Below are 23,501 nucleotides of genomic sequence, written 5' to 3'. Positions count from 1 at the left end.
CAGGAAGGTGAGTCTTTCTTGGCTTACATTTAGTAGGAGGGCTGGGCAGATTTCTGACCACATGTTGTGGTTTTCTGTCCCCAGCCCATCCCATCAGCAATATCAGCTGTAGACAGAGCTGTGCCAGTCTGTTCTACACAGAGCAAATGTGAACTGAAAGGCAGCCTGCTTAGACAGCTATGAAACACCAAGCCCTGCCATCTGCTTATCTCTTATATCCAAAACCTGTCATGAGAAATGGGGAGAGCTCACAGCTCTCTCTGACCCAGCGCACCTAAGACAATTCCAGGAGGCACATACCCTCACATCTAAATTGTCCAGACAGGCAGATATTAAAAAAGCTGAAGATCCAAACCCTGTCCATCACCAAAAATACCATGTTATTCCATACTTTGGATCTGGTTTTCTTCTCAGCCTCAAAGAACTGAAGGAACTAAGAGCAAGAAGCAGCCTGGAGGAGACTAGATGCTTCTGTTGCATACAGTTTACAAAAACACTTTAACAGGAAAGAAAGAAGGGGATGGAAAGAAGGGCACTGTAAGATAACAGCATGACTACCAGCTCAGCCCAAGGGGCTCTCCAGTCTTTTAACCTGCTGGCTGACACCTACCAAGCAAATGCTAGCAAAGCTTTTTGGGATTCCTGGTTCTTCCATCATCATTGCAAGCACACCAACAGTGGAGGGGGCGTGCACAACCTTTACCTCTTTTCACAGGCAGTGTCTGGGATAGGAGGAAGGCCTCCAGGAAAAGAGAAAAGAAAGAAGCTTCCTTTCATCTGGTTCAAAAAAGAGATAGAGAGGAGCCAGGTTCATTTAGTAGAAAAGTACCTAAACTGCTTTTGCATAGGGCTCTGAAGAGTATCCAGGATATCTGAAGCAGATGTGACATCTGAGGCCAACAGTTGTTCTCATTACTGATACAAAGTGTTGTTTCTTTTTAAAAAATTCTCTTCTTTGGAAGGTTTCTAGTGCCACACACGGCAGTCAGAGAGAGACTGCCAACCTCGGCAAGGGAGGCTGCCGCATCTCAGGGAATGTTAGCTCGCCTCTGGAAGACGGCCAGTTCTGTCTCCTGCAGTTCTGGCATCTCAGCAGGAACTGAGAGTCATTGCCTTGCAGACAGCAGATATCCTTGGCTCGGTAAACATGCAGGATGCTCTCAGTGAAACCGGAGACAAATGCAAATAGGCCCCCTCTGTCCAATCCCGAACTCCCATTCCCCTTTCACAGCAATTGCAGTCTGAATTCAAATTTAGGGAGTCCATGCAAACATTCCATCTCTGGAGGTCAGCATCAGCCCTTCCCAAATGTTCCTTGCCTTATAAACCTAAAACCTTTAAGTTGCCATCCTGTGAGAACCCAGGTTCTGTAAAGTATCTTGAATTTAGGAAACAGAAGAGGTCTGCATTTTACCAAATGCAAAGAGGAGTTCAAGCTCCAGCACTGTACCCTCTGTTTTTTTTTTTTTCTTTTTCCATTTGTACTTGGGAATTTGATTTTTATATATTAGGGCAAATCACTGCAAGTGATTTCTTTCAGCAGCAGTAAGGCAAGGCAGCTTTCCATGACCCAGGGCATTAAACCAGTCTGCCCTTCCATGGCACAGCAAAGCCAAAAAACCTTACCCCCCTCTTTCCCAGTTCCCTTAGTACTCTGACATTTATTGTCACCCGTGCACTGGTGGATTGGGCTTCTCCAGTCAATCTCCTTTGCAGCAGCAGTCAGATTTTAATCAAAATCTATTGCTTGTTTTATGAGCAACAATAGACATCAGCACTGTTTTTTTAAAACTAAAATTGGGGTTTCAGTTGCTAATGGCATATGAATCAGTTCTCTCTGACTTTCCCATAGGAAAACCTTGAGGATAATTAATCAGCTTTTTAACACAATCATGCCTCTCTGTCCTTGTCTTCGCTGTTAGGATGTTCTGTCAAGGTACCTGTGGAAGTTCAAGTTCATAGTCAGAGCATTATAACAATCTGGCTACAATTAACATATGTAATTCTATGAATAAATATCGAATACTCTACACATTCAGAGTACACGAATTGCTATAGAAATAACATTCTGTGAATTAAGTATTATACAGTGGACTCCCAAGCAACCCAGATCATCTCTCATAATACCCAAAAAATGTTGCTTTTGGTCCATTGGAACAAATCTGAGCAAAATTGCTTCTTTCTCTTTTGTAGATTAGGTCTGAAGAATTGAAATGGGGATTAGGATCCCAGATAAGTACCTGATTTTGACCTAGAGGTTTGTGTTGGAGCTGTTAAAGTTATAACTTTAACAGTGTAAAGTTATAATTTATAACTTATTAGTTATAAGTTTCTAATATTATTTTTTAAAACATCATCTCCAGTATCTATGGAGAAAGAAGCAAAGGGTAAATAATAAATATGTAGGCATTGGACTCAGTATTTTAATGGCCTTAGTAAGTCTTCCAAAGTGTAGATTATTTCATGAAGACTGTTAAAGTTTAGTAGTGAAAAGAGAATGAATGGCAAAACATTTTTATTGTGCTAGTGATAAACAGAAGCAAATACTGGAATGATGTGATGAGTATAACCCAGTAAATAGCCTCCATCTCCACATGTTTCATCCTAATGTAATCACCCAGTGTTACACAGGTAGTGTGCTGCACACTTAACTCAGGCTCCTAGCAAACCAAGTGACACGCTACGTAACAATTTGTTGTTCCCTAAAAGTTAGACCTGGACTTGGATTAAGGAATAAATAAATTAAAGATCTGGCTGCAAGGGGAGAAGAAAGAGTTTCCCAGGCAGTGATTTTCCATACACCTTTCCTCCATTGCTTTTAGGAGACAGAGCTGGTGCCAGGCAGTATGGCAATACCCCTGGTTGGCTGGCCATGGAGGAAGTCACATCATTGACCTGGACATCATTATACCACACTCAGGCCATGCCAGCTCCAGAAGGGAGGCAGCTTGCCCTTGAACGCTGGCTCAGCCAGGGATACCAGGGCTTCCTTTGTACATTTGGAAGTCACTGCAACCTGTCCTGGCTTGGCTACACAGCACATATCCTGATTTTCACAGAATCACATTTTCACATTTTCACTTGTTCCAAGATGCTTGGAGTTCAAATCACAAGCAATGGCTCAAAGAAACACAGAAAAAAAATATGGAGCTACAGTATGGGAAAGGCAAGGGCTCATTAAAACCATTGCATTTTAAACATTTCTCTGTACTGCATGCAGAAATCCTTTACATGTGAGGGAGCTGGTTTTTTATTAGAAGGGAAAGAAGAGTAGGAAATGGTGCCTGCTTCCTCATTAGCAACTCACTTTTCCTACAGCAGTTTTGGGTAAAGGAATACAATATGCAGTAACTGCAATCCTGGTAGAAACAGTTTTCCTCACTCTATAAAAAGATAATTGAGAAAATGAGAGGATATCTAATACGTTACTTTTTGGTTTTTACTTTTTTTCTTTTTTTTTTCAAACAATGATTGCACTTGCATCTCTCCTTGAATTCCCCATGATTTAAAGCACAGTCTGAAACCTTTATGAATATGAAGCCTCCTTGTATCTCATGATGAAAAATTAATCACATGGGCATTAACTGACTTACTCCAGCCTATGCAGTAAATCAGTGCCAGCAATGATAAAACCCTGGGGTCTTAAACTCTGCCTCCTCCTCCTCTAGCTGATTATTGTCACTCTGTGGTATTTAATAGCTATTTCAGCAGAAGACCAACTGTTGGTCTGTTATTTTTACAATAAATGCCTGTTATTGTGAAAAGTTTGAAAAGTCATCAGCATTTGCTTTCTTTAAATTGAATATTCATATCTGCTGTTCTCTATTGAATCATTCAATGACTCTTAAACATCATTTTTGAATAGGGTAATTAAAAACATGTGAGCACATAAATAGTAAGTCGAGAGAAATTCTGGCATCTAAGATTTTAACAAAACATGACAACTCTCGACCTTGAGGAAAGAATATGGATAAGGAATGGCCAGTGCCTCATGGCACATAAAAACAGTGCCAGGGAGGAAAATTACAGAGGGAAAACATATGTCACATTATGGAAACTAAAGAAAGGTACATGCACACATTTCTTCCTACACACGTGGGTGTTTTTACGAGTGGAGCAAATTTATTCCAAGTTCAAAACTGGAGCATTTGGAAAGTTCACAATGACAAGTGCAACACCATTAGGAGCTGTAGAAGCAGCATTTCAAGGCACTAGCATTTATTCTACCTTCTGACATGAACACCCACTCATTCTGCCAACAGGAATCCAGAGGGAATAATGATGAGAAATTTATTTCTCTGCATTTCGATATAAATTCAGACTTCATTATAAACCTGAGCAATGTCAAAATGTAAAGGTACAATTTTTAAAATGCTGCACAGTTCATGAGATTCTGAATGCCATTTGCAGATGCTGCTGGTTCAGGATCCAATCCTAACCTCAGGCACAAATTGTTATAAAATTCCAGAAGAAAAAAACCCACTAGGTTCTCCCAATGGTTCATGGGGTCAGATTTCCAGGATATTCAGAGATGTTTCCTACATTTTTATTATAATTTGATCTTTGCTGTTAAAATGCTACAGCCAAAGTCAGTCAGTTACTGAATCAATAAAAGGCTTTTGAGATCATATATTAATCATATTTACAAAGCCCTAGAGACACCACAGAATAAATGGTTAAAACTCAAATATGTTAAATACAATAGCAAGAAAATGATTGATGATCTTGTTCATGCATTTTAATTCAAGCATGTATTTTTTTTCAGCAGGAAAAGCAATGTGAACTATTATTAAAAAAAAACAAACTGGTATCAATCATCTTCTGCTCTTAAGTGCTAGGTAATTAATTTTACTGGTCTGGTACTCTGTCAATTCAGTATCTTCTGTTTATAATCACTTGAATACATTTGGATTAGAGGTTTGGGGTCTGAATATGCAGAGGCTGAAACTTGCTGTTTTCAGCAGGACAGACATTTTTCATAAGTGCCAGCTATTAAACAAACAAGATGCTACCAATACTGGATTGGTATTGGAGATGCTGGAAACCTATGAGTTTTACAAGAATCGTTTCTCTTAAAATATTTCAGTCTTATGAGAAGACAGAACTACACAAGAAAATTACTTTTACCCTACAATTCAATGAGGAGGCTAAAAGCACTGAACTCCTGCTGTATTTCACTATGAAAAGTAAGCTTGGAGGTCCTAGACAGGCTTTATATGCTCTAACATAAGGAAATTTAGATCCATTATCTAAGGCCTAGCAGATGGCAAATTTATCAGCTGATGATTTATGGCTTAAATAAGAATTCATACAATTATTTTCAAAGCAGTAAACCCAGCAACTTTCCACGACAGCCCTGTTATTCACCGGGTGCCCTTCATGAAACACGAACCTGTGTGGGTTCCCCAGGCACAGGACACCACTAAAGCTCAAGCCCTGAGCTCCTCATGGCTGAGGCTGGGGAGCCAAACTCCGCACTGCTGATACCAGACTGTACCTTGGAAAGACCTAAGGATCAAAGCACATTCCAGAGGCTCAGGACAGTGAGGACAAGATGTGCTATCTAAATAAATGTAATCCACACCCAGTCATTTCTTACCCACTCCTAGACACTGAGCTTCAGGAACAGAAATGTGAATCTTTATCTCAGGCTGTTGCAAGTTTACAGCCCAGGACACCTTGAGATATGTAGACAGACTGTCTCCAGAGCTCCTAATGCTTTCCAAGGTAGCTACTCCCCTACACCAGGATAGGAGAAAATCAGCTTTATGGATTTTATCTTTTTCCATTTGGCAACTACCAAGTGGAAAAAGATACCAGTCTTCCAAAAGGGAGAGGAGAACTTAATGTCTTCCCTTTGCAACTGCTTCTCCAGGGAGAAAGGTGTGAAAGCTGGGGCTGGTTCTCCCCATTCACGAATCTGAGAGTCTATATTCTTCCTTCTACACGACAGTCCTTTTCTATGTTCTATTCATCAATCAGCCTTCATCTTTCCTCCCTCTTCTTTTTGAACTGGGCCTTCTTATCTCCTGTCTTCTCCTTCTCTCTACCCACACACCCACAGAGTTATTACCATATTTCACTGCCTCATGAGCTCTACAGTCAAGCAGAAAGAAAAAGCAATGACACAGGAGGGGAAAATTTCCTGCTTTCTGCGTGATTATATATTGGCTCCTCTTGTAACTTCTGCAGCACTTAGGATTATAGCCCAGGTGGCAAACTTTTTAAACAGAGGGGAGTCCTAGAACAAAATGATCCTGATACTACTTGCTAATTATTGCCAAGGCCTAAAATGTGTCTCACTGAAAAATTCTGCAAGGTGACAAAAATGTCTCAGATTACGGGGAATGTAATTTCTGATACTTGCTGCATTATAAGCACTGATTGTTTGGAAATGCCAGAAAAACCCCTCCTCTTACCTACACCACAGCCTGCAAGATTTACTGAGCTGCTGAAATTCAATCCTAAACACTCTGGTAAGGTGAACTGTACCACATCTAATCTTGGCACCGTAGGACCCGTCTTTGTGTGACTGCTGGAGTGCAAGGGCAGAGTTACCTCCAGTGCCAACAGGAATGGCACCAGCAGCATTGCCCAGGGGCACTGCTCCTCAGGGTTATACTCCTAACACTAGGACATTAAAAAACCCTCATGCCAATAACATCTCCAGAACAGTCAACACTGGTAACAGATTTAAATTGTTTCAGCACTTTGAATATTTTGTACTTTTTCAGAACTGCATCAGTAATTAAGTCTCAGAGTATTTATGATTTTAGAAAAAAGTTCCCAAGCAGTTTATTTTGTCTATGAATATAATCCAGCAGTTTCTACAATCACTTTCAGTGCTCCAAAAGCAGTGGCATATAAATATAATCCTTATACATGATACCAGACATGTACCAAATCTAAAGTTAATATCTCAGTGGATGTTACTCTAATCTGGAGCTGCCTGTTCCCCCATGTACACAAAGAAAGCCCTGCTATGTATTTCCTCTCTGCATCCCCATTTTAAGGTAATATTTAATCAGATGCCTAGCCTGCAAAATGAAGACATCCACTGAAAGTAGGTCATGATTCTTATCAAAAGCAAGATCACCATGCTGGATTGTTTTACCAGGAATCTCAAAATAAGAACAGATTAAAAAATCTGTTCAGTAAAACAGTACCTTTTTAAAATACCTTTAATGGAAATTTTATCTTTTATAGTGATTTCAGCTGTTGATGGCTTAGGACACAGCCATGCACGACAGAGCATTACTGATGTGCCCTTAATCCCGCACTGGGCCAAAGCCTCAGTGGAACAGCTCTTTTATCTGCTGGTGACTTTGTGAGAAACAAGCTGAACCAGCACAAATGGCCTCCCTATGGAAAACTGTTTTGCTTTCTTTTTGCCAGGACTGTTTTTAAAAAGGGTACACTGCTTGATCCATTACAGGAACGAGCATCGCTTACAAAGTCTGGTCCTTTATTGAACCATATAATAAAGAAGGAGCTACTATGTATTACATCTATTACAGTTTTGCTATTGTTTTTAGTTTTGGAATGCAAAAATTAGAATTCTTATTCCTGGAAGTAATTATTAGTTTAATATTCTATTCTATTAAGGGAGAAGTAATTTGCATAATCTTAGAGCTAAACATCTATTTCTAGTCTCATGAACAGAATACAAACGACACCTTACACAAAATGATACTGCAAAACTATAATCGTGTTAATTACAGCCAATGCATTTCCAAAGTGACTGGTGTTAAATTCATTACTCTCTTGTTTTGTTTAGTTTTAATAGCAATAATGGGATAAGTACTACAGTAAATAGAACAACTATTTAATATTTGGGTTTACCAGTGACAAAACCACATAGTTTCTTAGATTTCGAGACCAAAATTAAACTAAACAGAATTTTCCAACTGAACATTGAAAGTTTCTCTCTCTTAAAAAGAACCTGACTAAAAAAAAAAAATACAAGTGGATATATTAACCTAAACAAGAATAGAAATAATTAATTCAGCAACGAAATCAGAAGTTTCTACCACTGATAGCAGATATGTCATGTAATAAAAAGGAAATTTAGAACAGATGAATACAATTCTAGTGAAGTCCAGGAGACATATGCAAGTGAAGAATTTAATCTTCCTTAATCTTCTCACATGGCATGATTATTCCCCTACCTTTGGGCTCTGGAAGATGACTTCTAGAGATAGCAACAGAAACAATATAATTTTTCTGCATATAAAATCTACAGAAAAATATAAAGTATGCCAATATACAGTTATGTTCCTAAACAAAACATTGCATTCTCCTATCCTCTCTTACAAATGTGACTCAGCAGCATGAGATTTGTGGCACAACATAACAATTTTCTTTGTTGTGTCTGGTTCCTATTTAATGATACTCTCTGTATAGCTGCCAAAAATGCTGAAGGTCAGCTAAGCATGGATGAAAATGTAAGGCCACACTCAGGCTGCATAACTTCCACTGAAGAAGTTAAGCCATACCTGTTTGGTAAGCAGGGAGAGCAGCGAGCACGGCCAGGGAAGGTGCTGGAAAGTGAGGAGCTGGCAGGGTCGGCAGTGGGGACAGGAGATCCAGGAGAGCTGAGGAACAGAGGCTGCCTCAGTGTGGTCCCAGCACCTGCAAACCTCTGTTCAGACTCAACCCCCACACAAACCAACAAATAAAAACCAGTGTGTTCCTGTCATGCAAATAGATTATTCCTATTCTCAAGAACTGCATGCAGGAGGCAGTTTCAACCTAGTCTCACTGCACATTACTAGACACATATATTAAAACCAGGGTTTTTAAAATGTAAGGAAAAAGAGAAACTACCTGCCTGTATATGTGAATCTGCTACCTAACAAATAGGATTACCTTGCTTAAAATATACCTACAAGTCCTTGTGGGTGGGGTGAATGCCTTCAAAATATTCTGATGAATTTCACGTGGGGCAGAATCTAAGTTTTCTAAGGGCTGCAGAAAGGAGAATTAAACATCAATTTATTTTAAAAGCCATTATTTTAATCTTATGCTATTGATGCCTAGAGAGGGTACCTGGAACAGAGGCTAGATAGAGTTAAAGGAATAAAGTAGATATTTATTAAAAGGCCTTCAAAGGATGAACCTTGGGTGGTACAAGAGCCCAGCTGTGTCTCTATTCAAGATGGACACAAGATGGATGTCCAGTCACGAGTTTTCACACTTCTATAAGTTTTGGTCCATTGGGGTCCAATTACAGCTTCAGGTTATGAAGTCCCATCCTCCTAGATTGCTCTCCTCAATTTGCTGTTGTTTACACTTTTTGGGCCTGAAGCTGCAATGGTGTCCTTGGTTCTCAGACTGGAAAAGGATTGTTTTGTCTAACTAAACTGTGAAGAGAACTTGCTAACACTTTATATGAAGTTCACAGTTACACACTAAGGCAGTACAGAATCTGAAAAATATGAAAGCTAAAACTTAAAGCATCACTATTAGTATCAGTATCCCTGAACTTTTTATCTTATTTCAAGACTGGATTGGAGTTGAAACACATATCCATATGTACCTAACTTCCACTTTGCATGGAGGCCAACCCATATTTAGAAATATAAAAATAATAGAATAATGGTGAAAAATAGAAATAATCTCTGTGAAACAGTGCATAAAGAAAACGCCATAGGCTGTTACAACCCCAGTGAATGCCCCAACACACTGGTCCCTGTGGTTTTGTCCCAAGCTGTTCCAGGTAACCTCTTTGATCCCTGTCACTGTGTCAAGAGATCACTTGTCCCCCTGCCAAAGGGCAAGCTACAGCTAGGGACAGCTTTAAAAATCGGGATAGCTGTGAGATGTATGAGTTATTGCATACCTAAGGCTTAGGCACCAAGGAGGAACATGAACAGCCCAGGCAGCCTCTGCAATGCGGGGCTGCTGCTGAAGCAGGTCAGAAACATCAGCAGAGCAGAAATGGCAGTGACAGCACCCAAGGCAGAGCCCAGAAGACAGACTGAGCTGCTTCTCAGGGCTACAAGCAGCCTTTCTCTTAAGGGGCAGATGGGATAGCAGTGAACCCAAAATATTTTCTAAGATGTTTACATGTTTACATCCAGGCTAATTACTGAAGAAGACTCCTAAGGATAAGGAAGAGCTGAATCCAGCAGTAAATCTGTTCTTCTTTCCAAAGACTAAGTTAATGCCTTTTTTTCCCCCTTGAGCTGGTGCACATCTTGTAATGAGCTTAGACTCCAGGACTGGAACCACACAGCCAAATCCTGAGCAAGCATCCACTTCTTCAGACCAGGACAAAGAATGAAGGGACATTCCTATCCAAGGGAAAAGCCTGCCATGATCCCAGTTCTGCAGACAGAACAGGGAAACAGTGGTTCAAAATGGAAAACAGATAATTGATAAAATATAAAAGGACAGAGAAGTCATAGAAATATAGTTCTTGCCTCCATGAATCTTCAGATTCAAAAGGTTTCACCAAAAACAGGTCAGAAAAAAGTTTTATATAACTGTCATTTTTTAATTCTCCTTTGTATCTCTGGCATGCGAAAGTAAAAGTTCTATATATGATAAAATTTCTGGACTTTCTTCTTCCCAGTAAGAATGACACAATTTAAATCAAATGACCAGAAGGCTGTTCATGTAACAAAATATTTTTAACCTTTCAAAGAAACTGCAGTAAATCTGAAAGTAACCAGATGTGCAAATGGTATAAAGTGAAATGACACAGTACTCTCTTTATTTAGACAGCACCTTGATTCGGAATACAAAAGCTGCTTCTGCAGAGAACCCCTGCTGCTGCCAAGCTTCACATGTTCTATGCCACAGTAGTTAGACTATCACAGAGCAAATCACTCCTCTCTGGCCAGCAAGTTGGTCAGTGGTTTGAAGAGAGTATTTCAGAAACTTGAGCAAGAGCAAAACTGTCTCATCAGCTCATTACAGCAGTAAAATGCAGACCCAAGCGGCTGCTGAAGCGCCAGGGCTGGTGGGAGCTCCCAGCGCCGTCCAGGCAGAACAGTGCACACAGCTCTGGAACATTCCACAAAGGAGATTTCTCTAGGCTCATACTACACCTGTCATATTAAGCAGCTTCCAAGAGCACATGGCAGCAACAAGGATGGGATTCTCTTTCCTCTCTGTTGAATTCTTCACCACCTCCACACCTGCCAAAAGATTCTAACAAAAACAATTACTGTCCTTAGTTCTTTGGTAAAGAAATCACTCTAGTGAGCCCTGAGTTTCACATTATTCATCTGCAGATGTCTGTAAGAGTGTATTTGTCAGGAAAAAAATTATTACCATATTTTTTATTACCAGGAATATATGTAAAATGTCAATGGAAAGTTGCAGTCAAAGAAAGCATTGCTGACAAAACATCTGAAAGAACTTGGGAAGTTTGAGTCTTCTGAAGAAACTGAAAAAGGAAAAGCCTAAATTAATGGAGGGGAAAAGAAATCTCTTTTCTAGTTGTAATCATCTCAGGTATAGCAAGTAAATATGATTTATGCCTATGGCTTTAAACAGCCCCACTAAATTTTATTTAATAGATTAAAAAAAACCCCAAAACCATTACTCTCAGTATTATGCAGCACTGGGAAATGCACACAGAACCAACTTGATACCATTATCAGCTGCAGCTGATCAAGTTACTCAAAAACTTCCTCCATCAAACCTATAGTTTTTAGGACCCAGCAGAAAGGGAGGTATACATTGCAGGTACACATGCTTCTGGGCTTAAAGCAAATATTATTAATGAAAATTCTGGGAAAAAAAGAATTAGGGAAAAACAGAACCAACCAAAAAGCAAACCCAGAATAAAATCCCTAATAATCAAAGACTCAACTATCTCAGGTTTTTCAAGCAGACCTGCTTTACTGCCTGAGTAAACTTTTCCCGTAAGTAGACAGCCTTTTATACCAGGACCACAACTCAGCCTATTGTAGTTAAAATTAAGAGTTGTATTAAGCAATGTCATATAAACTAATTTTCCAGAGAAACTGCCACAAAGTCATGGTATGAAATAATTCTTAACTCTTCTAGTTCAACTGAAATGAACTCAATGGAAGATAAAAATGCTGCATCTCCTATCAGAAAATTCTTCATTGGGATCCACCACAGTGGTTTACTGCTGCCTGCCCCAGTGCTGAACAGGCTAACAAGTTATATTTTTCCCTTTATAGTCAAAATTATGATGTATACTAAATATTTTTATTAAAAAAAACCCAAACATTTAATCCGGCTAATTATGAAGGCTACAAAATCTACCCCTTGGTTTGTAACTTGAAAGTTCAGTGGTTCCTGTCATACTGGCAACTTTAAACATGCCAAGAAAACAAATTACATCTAGCTTGTGAAAACAATCCACCAAAAGAGGCAAAGCTGACCCTTGGCTTGAATGTACACAGAATCCTCAGCATGTGGATGGAGACTGCACTGCACATCTGCAGTGGAAAATGGCTACGCTTCCTCATGCTCAAAATGTCAAGGTCATATTGTTCACAACCCAGTTTTCCACAGTCTCAGCTGGTTAGCCTTTATCTTCTAAGAGAAGTAGTATCTTTTAGTCTCTAGCATGGACTTTTGAGGGTGTCCATTTGACAAGAAGACACAAGGAAACAACACATATAAAAATCATTCTTTATTAATTATTTCTAGTGTCATCTTCTGAGTCACGATCCTCAATTTTTTGGAGCGGCCGTCTAATACCAATTACTAAGTCTATGGAGAGAAGCTCTGTAACACAATGAAGAACTGAAATGACTAACTGGTATTTGCAATATACTGACTCTAAGCCTTCATTGTTTACAGGTAGTGGCTGATTTTTTTTGAGTAAATTAATGGCTTCAAAATAGAATTTGGTAAAGCCATCTCGTTGTGTCTGGTACAAGGCCTCGGGAATACTTAGCAAAGCATCAGCAACCACGTTAGATACAATGGTTACCTCTGACTGCTGACACTGTTTTGCATAATCCTGAATATAATAATGTAACAGGATTTCAAAGTAACCTCCTACTGGCAAAACTGATCCTGCTTCTATGAGGCAGTTGGAGTAATCCTGTGCAATACCTGCACAACTCTCCTCCTGTTTAAATGCAACTATATGGCAACATGTTTTCTCTAGACCTTTGCCAACATCCAGGCACTCACTCGCAGCGACTGTATCAGTGTTATGTGCCACAAACACAGGAATACTGTGGTTCTTTTGATTGGGGACCAGCAGATCACTTTTATCAGGGTAAAAAACTTTCCTCTCTGTTTCGTCACTAAGTGCTTTCAGCTGACATTCAGAAACCTGGTTAGTATTACAAGTATTTTCTATTACCAGTTGTTTCTGAGTAGCTGAAGAATGGCAAGTGTAAACATCTGAGGCTTTACTCTGGCTTTCACCTTCTGCTTTCCATTCCCCCCTCTGATCAACTGTTTTAAACAGCTGCTGCAGCATTGTGAACGCCTCTTGAAGAGCAGCAGCATGTTGCTCATTGACGCCATCGACCGGCCCACACAGGATCAGGCAGTGGGGCTGGAAGGCACACACACTGGCGAAGCCAACGTGGACACATCTCTTGGAGACGAGCAGCAAGGGCTGGCAAAACGTTACCACTGCAGTTTCGGTTATCTCTCTGTCCATGGTATCACCAAAAGGCACGTAAGGGGAGACACCAGTGATTTCAGTGATAAGGGCCATTTCTTCCGAGGATAAGCACTCTACCACAGACACACCATATAATTTGGCATAGTAGATAACTACGTTTTCTTGCTTCACACTGGACAGTAACAGCTTAACGTTTTTACTCTGTAAGTGTTTCATTAAGGCTTCTGTCCTCTTAGCGATCCAGCGCAGGGAAGCCTGATACTGACCTTCGGAGTCTACAACAAATTCCACACCCGGGGCCGTCAGGGCGGGCCGCAGGGGCTCGGTGACGAGCAGGGCCCGCAGCTCCCCGTCCGTCGGGCAGTAGGCAGCGAAGTCCCTGCGGAGGACGATGCCGGGCAGGACCCTGGAGCTCGCCAGGGGCAGGCCGGGCACGGCGGCGTGCAGCTCCGCGAACCGCTGGCCGAGGAGCCGCAGCACCTGCGGCCGCGTGGCGGCGGCCGGGGCGCAGCGCCGGCACATCTCGGCGCACAGCCGCGCCAGGCGCCGCCGCTCGCCGGGGCCCAGCCGGCCGGCCAGGTACGGCTCCAGCAGCGGCTCCAGCGACCCGGGCGGCGCCGGCCGCAGGTGCCGCCGCAGCCCCCGCGCCACCGCCCGCTCCAGCACTTGCGCCTCGAAGTCCCGCAGCGCCCGCCGCAGCCCGGCGCCGCCGCCGGCCGCCCGCAGCCCGCCCAGCACGGCCGCCAGCAGCACCACGAAGCTCTTGGCGCCGTCCCCCGTCGCGGCGCGGTGGCTGCAGGCGCGGGCCGCCATCACCCTGCGGGGACACGGCCAGCGTTAGGGAGCCGCCTCCGCCGGCCTCGCCCGGCCCCCCCGCCGCGGTACCTGGCCGCGGGCGGCTCCACGCTCAGCGCCTCCAGCAGCCGCCGCCCGTCCCGCGTCGGCATCGCCTCGCCCGTGGGCCGCAGCAGCAGAGCCCGCCCGCCCCGCGGCCCCAGCGCGCCGCGCACCGCGCCCGCCAGCGCCGCCGCCTCCTGCCACAAGCGCGGCCGCTCTGGGCCGGCCGCCGCCATCGCCGCCGCGCCCGGGCCGCCCCTTCCTTCCCTCCTTCCTTCCTTCCCCCCGCCGAGCGTCACGGCCGCGCCCGGGCAGCGGCGAAGGGCGGGACAGAGGGACGCGGGAAGCGGGAGCCGTGCGGGAGGGACGGAGGAGCGGGAGAGGGAGCGGCGCACAGAGCCCAGAGAAACGGAGGTGCGACACATCTTTATTGGAGGCGGGCCGTAACAGCTCAGATCCCTCACACAAAGCCGTGATCCCGGGTGTCGGACAGGGCGGGACACGCGGGACGGGGAAGCGGGCGCTGTGTCCTGAGGGCTAATCTTCCCGCTTGGCAGAGCGAAAGGCCGGGGTAGGGCAGAAAGGAGAAAAAGCTTAGGGAAAAAGCCCAAATAATCTCACCCCGAAGTTACATCGTTCGAGCTGTTTCTGTATTACCACAAAGTAGTGCAGCTTCACTGTAAACATCCCAAATCCTCGACTTTCGGCTCACCAGCCAGAAAGAAGAAATAGTGTAATGTTTTAAGAGCTGATTTTTTTCCCCCCAGAGAATGACTAAGCAGGAACATCAGTTCTCAAACACAACAGCCCTCACAAAAGATCTGGTATTATATATGGCACAAATTTGACAAATCTTTACATGTCTCCGAACAGCATAGAAACCCATCAAGAAGGCACTGTTTACAATACTTGAATATCTGCTAAATTTTCTGTGATTTGCGGGTACTCCTGAAATAAAAATAATTAAAACTTAGAGATGTACAGAATTTTTGTAACACATTATTTACACAAACAATGGTAATAGCTAAAAATAACAGCCTTTAAGAAACTGACATACAAAGTCTGTTTCATAAACATGAATCTAGGAAGAAAAAAAATTGCCAAAGGCACACAAGGGCAGCAAACAAACAAAAAAGGAGAAACCACAACCATTACATTTTACGAGACAACCTTGCGAATAATTTGTGAGATTTCGTAAGTGGGAGGAAGGACACGAAAACCAGACTATACACCCTCATCAAGTGATATCAACTATTGAAAAGGAATCAACACATGAAATCCAAGAAACATCATCTACTGAAAATGATACTTGTTGTATTTCACATGGCATATTTACTTTTTCTTAGCTTAGGTTATCTGTACCCAGTTAGGCAACCTGTACCTAAATGGCAAATTAAAGGCATAGAGTGCATCTGAAAACAAACAAACCAACCCAACAAAACCACATGGCAAATTCTGCAGATATTTCCTGTACAAGGAAAAAAACCCAAACAAAACAGGAATTGGAAATCAAATGTGAAAACAAGTGCTGTTATAAACTTTAAAAACTAGAAGGCCACAGCCCTCAAGCATCAAGCATCTGCAAACTGTACAATCAATTTTTATATATGTGCAGAGCTCAGTCTTAAGCAGGTAGTAGTCAAGATCTGCTGTACATCATGGCTAAAGAGGACAATGGTGACGCACTAAAAAAAGGATCCATACATGTCTGTGACCAACTGTACAGTAAAAAATAGGGAAGAAGTTTCTTTGTTCTATTCAAATGAGGGAATATATAAAATCCAGCAAAATAACTATTACTAGGTTTTCACTGTACTTTTCAGAATTTATCTAATCATAAAGTCTTGCAAAAGTCTGCAATTTTACTTTTCAAGAAGTTTCATCACATATCCTTTACCTTTCCAGTTCATCACTAAAACTTCTTCAACAGAATTCAACTCTAAAAAATAAGTTGAAAAGGAAAATAAGCAAAAGGATTTTGTTTTGCTCTGTTCAAGTCTTTCACTCATCGTGAGCTAAGCATGAATTTCAGCTATGGATTATTTTTTTAATCTGACATTGCCCAACACTGCCAGCCAGCCAGCTGGCTGGGTCAAATACAGTCACTACCATGTGGTCCATGTAAAAATGCATGCAAACTGTGTTATTCACTGCTCTTGAATAGGAGTGATTGAAAAAATCAGCATGAAAAGGCAGAAGTACATTTCTATTTACAAGGAGATAAAAGCTTGAAACTATCAGTCAAGAGTTTCAGCACCACAAATTTAGCAGAATATTATTTTAGAGGATTGAAGTTATTGCCCAAATCTCACTCATTGGATTATTCTCATGTTCAGAGTATGTTTAAAGGCTTGTAATGGATCTTAAGACAGGTGAAGCTTTGACATCTGAATGCAATAATGAACAGCCAAATTCCAGGCTAAGAATGTTAAAGTGAATGCCGTAATACTCTGCTTTCTTAATGCCATTTCATACATGGGTAACTTCAGTTTCCATTTAGAGACTGAGGCATTTGTAATTATTTTGTTTGTTTATGAAAGGACTTTCTATGTTCACAAATTTTGCCCCTGTTAAATCAGCTGTAGATTTAATAGAAGTCCAACCAGGTTTGGTCTTGCCCGTGGCTACAAGATCTGGTTAACATAACACGTTCCAGAAAAATTATTCAAGACCAAACCGTGCTAATGTGAAGCTGTACAAAAGATGCTGAAGTTCACTGCTTACACAATAGACTTTCACACAGCTGAGGCCCACAGAAGAGGAAAGGTAAAAGATTAGGGGAGGTGCATGGAAGTGTCAGCCACAGAAATATATAAGCTGGACAGATAAACGAGTAAACAGTATTTTCACTAAATACTAGTGAGACCGATGCAGAACAGAAAGGCAGATCACCTGGAGACTCAGGCAGGCTGCCCAAGGCAGAGGCATAACCTGGCCATGGCAAAAAGCCAAACATGACTTTCAAACTATTCCACTGCCCAGGATGGATTTGATTCCTGAGAGGATCCTCTGAAAACAAACTTGGCTGTCCTTCACACTGTGCCACTCATCCTCCTGTTGTCTCACCTGGGGTACTGAAAATACTTTCTCATTTCTACAGCCCCTTTTTGCCTTGGTATGCTTGACTGGCACAGGGAACTCACCAGATAAATACCAGCACTACATTTTTGGCTGGAATTTTACAAATTCTATACATGCATATATTTCTTCAAATAAAAAATGTTAGAAACCCTGGTTTTGAATTTAAACTTAAGCTTTGCATGAATTTGTATGGCTACAGCATACTAAGAAGGTGCATCCATGTATTCTGGTAGGTAGTATATACTTGCAGTACAGAGGGATTTCAAACACTTGGATTTTCCTCTTATTTGTTTTGAGATACGTGGTGTTAACCATCACACAACTTCTGAGCTTTCCCTGTGTAAACACACACATTTTCATTTGCAACTCTGCTCATGACAGTGCCTGAATCCTATTCTACACTGCCTTTTGGAGATTCAGCTCAAGCTACACACTAAGCATACCCCTTGACATTTTGTTTCAAAAATACCCATGAGTCCTGGCATCAGCAGTCTGTCTGCTTACCATGACATGGCCATAAACAAATGTAAATCCAAAGCTGTAGATTTTTCAAGACTTATAAACATACCATAAATCCTTGACATTTGCAATTCATGAGAGAGTAGACCAAAACAGTACCTCCCTGGCTGCTGTACTGTTAAAAATGTGCTCTGTACAGTAGATGTGGGAATGTTTTTAAGATGAATCTTAAGTTTTAAAACTATAAAACAGCTGGCTTACAAGCCTACAGTAATTCAGGATAAAAACCTCATACTTCCAAAACTAATCAAGGACATTATATTGCAGATTTCCCAAAGACTTTTTACTTGCCATTTCCTAACACACACAATTTTTCCTATAATAATATATTTGTTTGACCTTAAACAAAAGTTTACTTCCAAACACCCAAATGCCATTTACAAAAGCTGATGGCTACTTCAAAATTTTTTGTTACAAAAATGATAAGTTTATATATGTAATGAAGTATGCCTGTCTGTCATTCTACCATAAAGGACTCACATCCTACCTATGGGGTCTGACCTCAGTGTTGAACTTGATCTATTCTGTGGTGAAGATTCATCCGTGTGACGCAATATAAACACAAGGCTGATGTCGTATGACTGCGAGACAGAGGCACACACCAGGAGCAAGAGTGTACTGGCACTTACACAGTTCTTACTGCAACTGGGTAGACACAAGTATGATTCTGAACCATGAATGCTGAGGCAAAGTTCTGTAGGTTGTTGCTACACAGTTCTTTTACATAATATTGCATCATATAAAGTCCAGCTTAAAATATGGCCCCCAGTAACAGTGTGATCATTCCAGTTCAAGAAGGCCCTTGTTCACACTTCTTATTTGAACAAGACATTAATGATAAGCTGTAGCAGAACCATAAGTACAATGAAGACATAGTGCTTAAACTGCAAGGAATGGTAGTCCCAGGGTGACGAATTAGAAGTGACTCTATTTCGTAGCGCCATGATCTCCCTGTAAGATAGAAAACAATATCCTGTAAATTACAGACTACACAATTTGACACTTTCTACTATGTTAGGGTTCCCTACAGAAGGCAGCTTTAGAGGAAAACGTTGAAACATCAATGAGCAATCAATATTTGAGAAAAGATACATACCAGCCTCTAAGAGAAAAAAAAAATCCTACAAGATTCCTATTCTCTAAACCATTTTAAAGCATTTTAATTAGTAGTACCTCTTAATGTCTTCCTGTGTTTCCTTTATAGACTCAATGGCACTATGTAGTTCACCAAGGTCTGTCCCTTTTTTCCTTATTCTTGTATTATGCTTCATAAGTTGTGCTAGAAGGACACAAAAGCCAGATGTAATTGACTGAAGTGACTGCTGCCATAAAAGGAACAAAGTGCAAATGACAAACTAAACCTGTAGCAAAAATGAGGAGAAAATTTTCTAACTAGCTTCTATTGAAAACTTTATTTCAGAGTCACCTATACCACAGGACAGCAACTTAAGTGCTTGAAATATCTTTTAAACATTCATCATATTGTTTAGCTTCTGCAAACATTATCAACAAGAAAAATCTACCCTCTAGCCACATACTAATCTACAAATTGAAGTAATTTTTTAAGAAAGAAAACAGTTTATGAACACCATTCTTTTCCCCTAGGTATTAAATATGTACAGCACTTAAGCCTACCTACACTGCATTTAAAAAGACAGGAAAATTTGCAATCAAAACCATGAGCCATTCTGCTCCTTTGTTTTCCAGAACATGCTTCACATTGGGTAGAACTAAAATATTGTAAAAACATTGTGATAAGAAGAGTACTCATAACACTGAACTCTTCATCTGTCAAATAAATTTATTATTTCTGTAAGTAAATGTATCTTTTTGTACCTTCACTCCCAGAGGAATCCTGGTTATCAGGCTCTGGGGATGAGAAACCACACTCTCCTTTCTTCAGACCGGATGGCTTTCGTTTGATTTTTGGAACAGTAACCTAAAATTGATAAATTTGTGTGTTACTTCCAGAGAACCAGAACTGTAGCAAAGCAGCACATTCCAACAATGACAGTTAAAAGCACAATATCTAAGAGAAGTCCAAGTTAAAATTTTTGATGTATTAGCAGTCTGAATTTTGTGCATCTTCCCATTTAAGGGAAAATACACATTAAACTGCTGAGCTCAAGTTTGCATATTTTATATTCCTATCCAATCAAGTAACTTCTACTGCTTAGGATTCAACACAGAAGTGAAAGACTTTGTATATTGTGTGTAAACAACATTTTTGTGGGCTAATAGCATTTCCCATTAATCCCAATGCTCTAATGATCTTTATACACATAATATACAATATATACAAGTTCCTGGATCTTGCATGTGCTGTCAGAACTGGAACATACCATTGGTGTCCGATGTCGAACTTTTGTCTGGATTGCGCCATCTTTTTCAAACTGGATCATATCATTCAAAGGGTCCCATGGTCTCGTACTAGACAAAGTAAATAATATTAACACTACAGCAATTTAAATAAGAAATATTTCCTTGCTCAGAAACTACTCAGTATGAAGGGGCTAAAACTCTCACTATATAGAAATCAGATACGGCATTATGATCTTATCTTCTACTTATGGTCCAGTCTTAACCTGCAGGGCCAAGAGAGCTAAAAAATGAACTTCATGTCAGCCAGCTGATAGGAGTAAAAATGATTACATTAACCAACAATACCATAATGAATTTTTTTTTGCCAATCATATCTGATTGAATCATGAAAGATTTCCTGCTTCAGATACAGTTATTATTTTAGAACTACAGGGAAATTAGGGGAATTTAAAAATATTTAGACTGCTTTTTGTTGAGTTTTCTTTTTTCCTTTTGAAAGATGCCTATGAAGGAGAGTTTAAGAATCAGTTACCTCAAACCTGCTTTTATCCCAAAGCGGCTAATGGTAATCAAGACTGGTTTCATGAGACGCTAACGAGCTATGCACAGTTTTCTTGTTCTGATTTTTAAGAGTGCTTTTCCAATTACAGTCTGATTGAGAATTTAAAAAAAACACAACAGCATAAGACACATAACTCACTGGAGAACAACAAGCAGCCAAAGGAAAACACCAACGTCACCACTGATTACAGAGCTTTCAGGACAGAAACTGCAAGTGACTGCAGGAAGGATGTTCTGATGCAGAGCTTTAGCCAGAGTACATTAAGCATGGATTTCCTTTTGTGTCCTTCTGCATTCCTTTTAAATAGCTGTAGCTGCTTCAGATGTTGTGAACACAGACCTACACTTACATCTTAGCTTAACCTGACTTGAATTAAATGTCATCTGAGGTAACTGGGTTAAGAACTAGGCATTGCTCTCTTCTCTATCTGTAATCCAGATACCTAAATCCATAATCCAGATACCTTAACAAATGCTCCAGCTCACTGAACACATCTTTCACAGTAGTGTAGAAGACTGCTCTCTACATGCACCAGGTGGTGAGCCAGCATTATATGCTTGAAAGGAGAGGCTTTTTCCAGGGAATGCTGTCAGTGCAGATTGCTTTCTCGTACATAGCAAAATTTCTGTGACACATCCTTGAAGCACAAGGCCTCAAGGACATCGGGAACAACGCAGATTTACAAGACAGGTCTTAAACTCTAACAGATTTCAAGTAAAGTCCTCTTCCTAATGGTTTTGCACAGGGTTCAAGAGTATGGGCAGTCCATTCAGCTGGACTGTTCACAACTCTTGAAGAGGAATCAACAGCACTACAGGATTCAAACCAAGAGAGGGTGCTTCACTGAGCATTTGGTCTAGTTGGGGAATTTCCCTGCTGCATGATGTTTTCAGTGGTGAAAGTCTGCACAAGCTTAATAAGAAGGCAATGAAATTCATGGGAAAGGAATTAACTGAGAGTTGTTAAATACACAGATTCCTTGTTTGGTTCCAGGAAACCTCCAAGTTCCAAATTTGCTGGAGATGTGTAGAGCACTCGGGATTCTTGTACTCTTCCCTGTACATACACGTAGGCTATGACCTTAATATCACCATTCTTGTGATAGGTAGAATCGAGTAAGAAAGGTAAAGGCCTCCCATGTTTAGCCATGGGAATATGCTTCCAGCATCCATGGATTCAGAGTTACTTAACTTCATTGTATCATTGTTGGCTATTTTACTTATACAATCCCTACAACACAGAAGCATGCTGGGTACTGAAAAAAAAATCAGCAGAACATGGGTGCTTTGTGAAAACCATCACTAGTAAAGGGCTCAGCTTCAAGCTGACCTTTGCAACATTGGTGAGGACACAGAATGCATCCTTCCAGCAGTCAGGGAGACAGCTGCATCTTCAGTTTCTGACCCAGAGCATCATAGAAAGAGATTCACAGACACTCATGTGCAGGACAGATTTGACAGCCAGGCAGAGCCACCTGGTCCCAGCATTAACTATTGCTGCAAAGCTGCTATTCTCAGAGTTATTCTAATATATAACAAATTAAATGGCTCAATCCAACTATGCACAGGCTTCTCTGATTTTCAGACACTAGATTTTCTGATTTCCAGCTGGTATGCCCATATGTACCATATTTTCCAGTTTGGGAAAATCTGCGTAGATGTCAGTCTAGGGGGAAAAAGGGAGGACAAACACCAAACTGGCATGCCTCAAAAAATCTAGAGCATAGCACAGCTATGTTGTTACACATAAATAAGCTATATGTATCAGCTATTTTGCTGCTGAAACCACAGGAAGAGGCTCAGCAACATTACGATGCACTCCAGGACTCACTCAGCATATTTATAGTGCCATTCTCCTGTGACTGAATCCTGATCGAACAGCTTGCATGTCCACTCTTCATCCTTAAGCTTCCTCTCTTTGGCACTCTTTCTCTGAGCTTCTTCCAGAATATATTTCTCCTGAGTAGCTTCTGTTTGGTCTTTATTATTTATTGCTTTTGTCACTTGTTGCCAAAGCCTGACAAATGAACAATATACAGAATCACCAGAGTCACAATTTGGTTGACAGAAATAACTGCAAACAATTTCCTCAATTATAAGCTAAGTAAATGGACCACCCTCCAAAGAGAATATTACCATTTAATAGAAGTTTTATCTACATTTCTATCAAGATTTCCCTGATTGTAAGCCATATAAATAATGATCTTATATTTAACAGTATTACTTTCTTTTATTTTCAAAGGCTAGTATCATCAAATATGGGAAAGTAATGATAATTTGCTTCTATTTTGGAGAAGATTATGAGTTTTATTTTAGAAAAATAAATACATGGTTCTATAGTGAACTTACTTCTCTGATTCAAAGTCATCTTGCTCTTCAAACTTCACAGTGTATCTATGTAATCTACGCTGCTTCACCTCAGATGTTGGGTTCCAGAATGTCTCTGAAACACCTGTCTTCTTGTCACTAATAATAACTTCACTGTCCTGTAACAGATATGATTAGTTTCTTAACTGTAATTATCTCAAAGAGTGTCAAAATAACAAAAAAGCAAGGCATGAGCTTTTTTCTTTGTAATAAGAATTTCTTTTCTTTAGAATGCATGCAG

General features: G+C 40.8%; 2 protein-coding genes across 9 annotated transcripts in view; both read right to left on the bottom strand.

The window, feature by feature from the left end:
* Window positions 1-12,604: 12,604 nt before the first annotated feature.
* On the bottom strand, window positions 12,605-14,839 carry BBS10 (Bardet-Biedl syndrome 10). The gene is made up of 2 exons (XM_071423390.1): window positions 14,459-14,839; window positions 12,605-14,390 (listed from the first exon to the last, which is right to left on the bottom strand). Exons 1-2 carry the CDS (start codon window positions 14,833-14,835, stop codon window positions 12,623-12,625), a joined length of 2,145 nt encoding a protein of 714 aa, XP_071279491.1. The 5' UTR covers window positions 14,836-14,839; the 3' UTR covers window positions 12,605-12,622.
* The window catches only part of OSBPL8 (oxysterol binding protein like 8), an 89,350-nt gene continuing 80,669 nt past the window's right edge, over window positions 14,821-23,501 (bottom strand). For all 8 annotated transcript variants that reach the window (XM_071423381.1, XM_071423382.1, XM_071423386.1 and 5 more), the window contains 6 exons: window positions 23,243-23,379; window positions 22,725-22,910; window positions 20,353-20,440; window positions 19,847-19,949; window positions 19,184-19,289; window positions 14,821-18,961 (listed from right to left, as the gene is read on the bottom strand). In XM_071423381.1, coding sequence (XP_071279482.1) covers window positions 18,826-18,961; window positions 19,184-19,289; window positions 19,847-19,949; window positions 20,353-20,440; window positions 22,725-22,910; window positions 23,243-23,379 — 756 coding nt within the window. In that variant the 3' untranslated portion in view covers window positions 14,821-18,825. The remainder of the gene's footprint in view (window positions 18,962-19,183; window positions 19,290-19,846; window positions 19,950-20,352; window positions 20,441-22,724; window positions 22,911-23,242; window positions 23,380-23,501) is intronic.

Source organism: Agelaius tricolor, unplaced genomic scaffold (genome assembly GCF_023055355.1).
Source record: "Agelaius tricolor isolate 1412-34295 unplaced genomic scaffold, bAgeTri1.0.p SCAF_3, whole genome shotgun sequence".
Classification (NCBI taxonomy): domain Eukaryota; kingdom Metazoa; phylum Chordata; class Aves; order Passeriformes; family Icteridae; genus Agelaius; species Agelaius tricolor.
Note: the sequence above shows the minus strand (reverse complement) of the source record. Positions and strands in the feature narration are given on the sequence as shown.

Bases quoted from the DNA above. Each gene is read 5' to 3' on its own strand.
- BBS10 (XM_071423390.1), bottom strand. From the start codon at position 14,835: ATGTGTCGCACCTCCGTTTCTCTGGGCTCTGTGCGCCGCTCCCTCTCC. The intron at 14,391-14,458 runs GTACCGCGGCGG...GTGTCCCCGCAG, and splicing joins GTGGAGCCGCCCGCGGCCAG to GGTGATGGCGGCCCGCGCCT.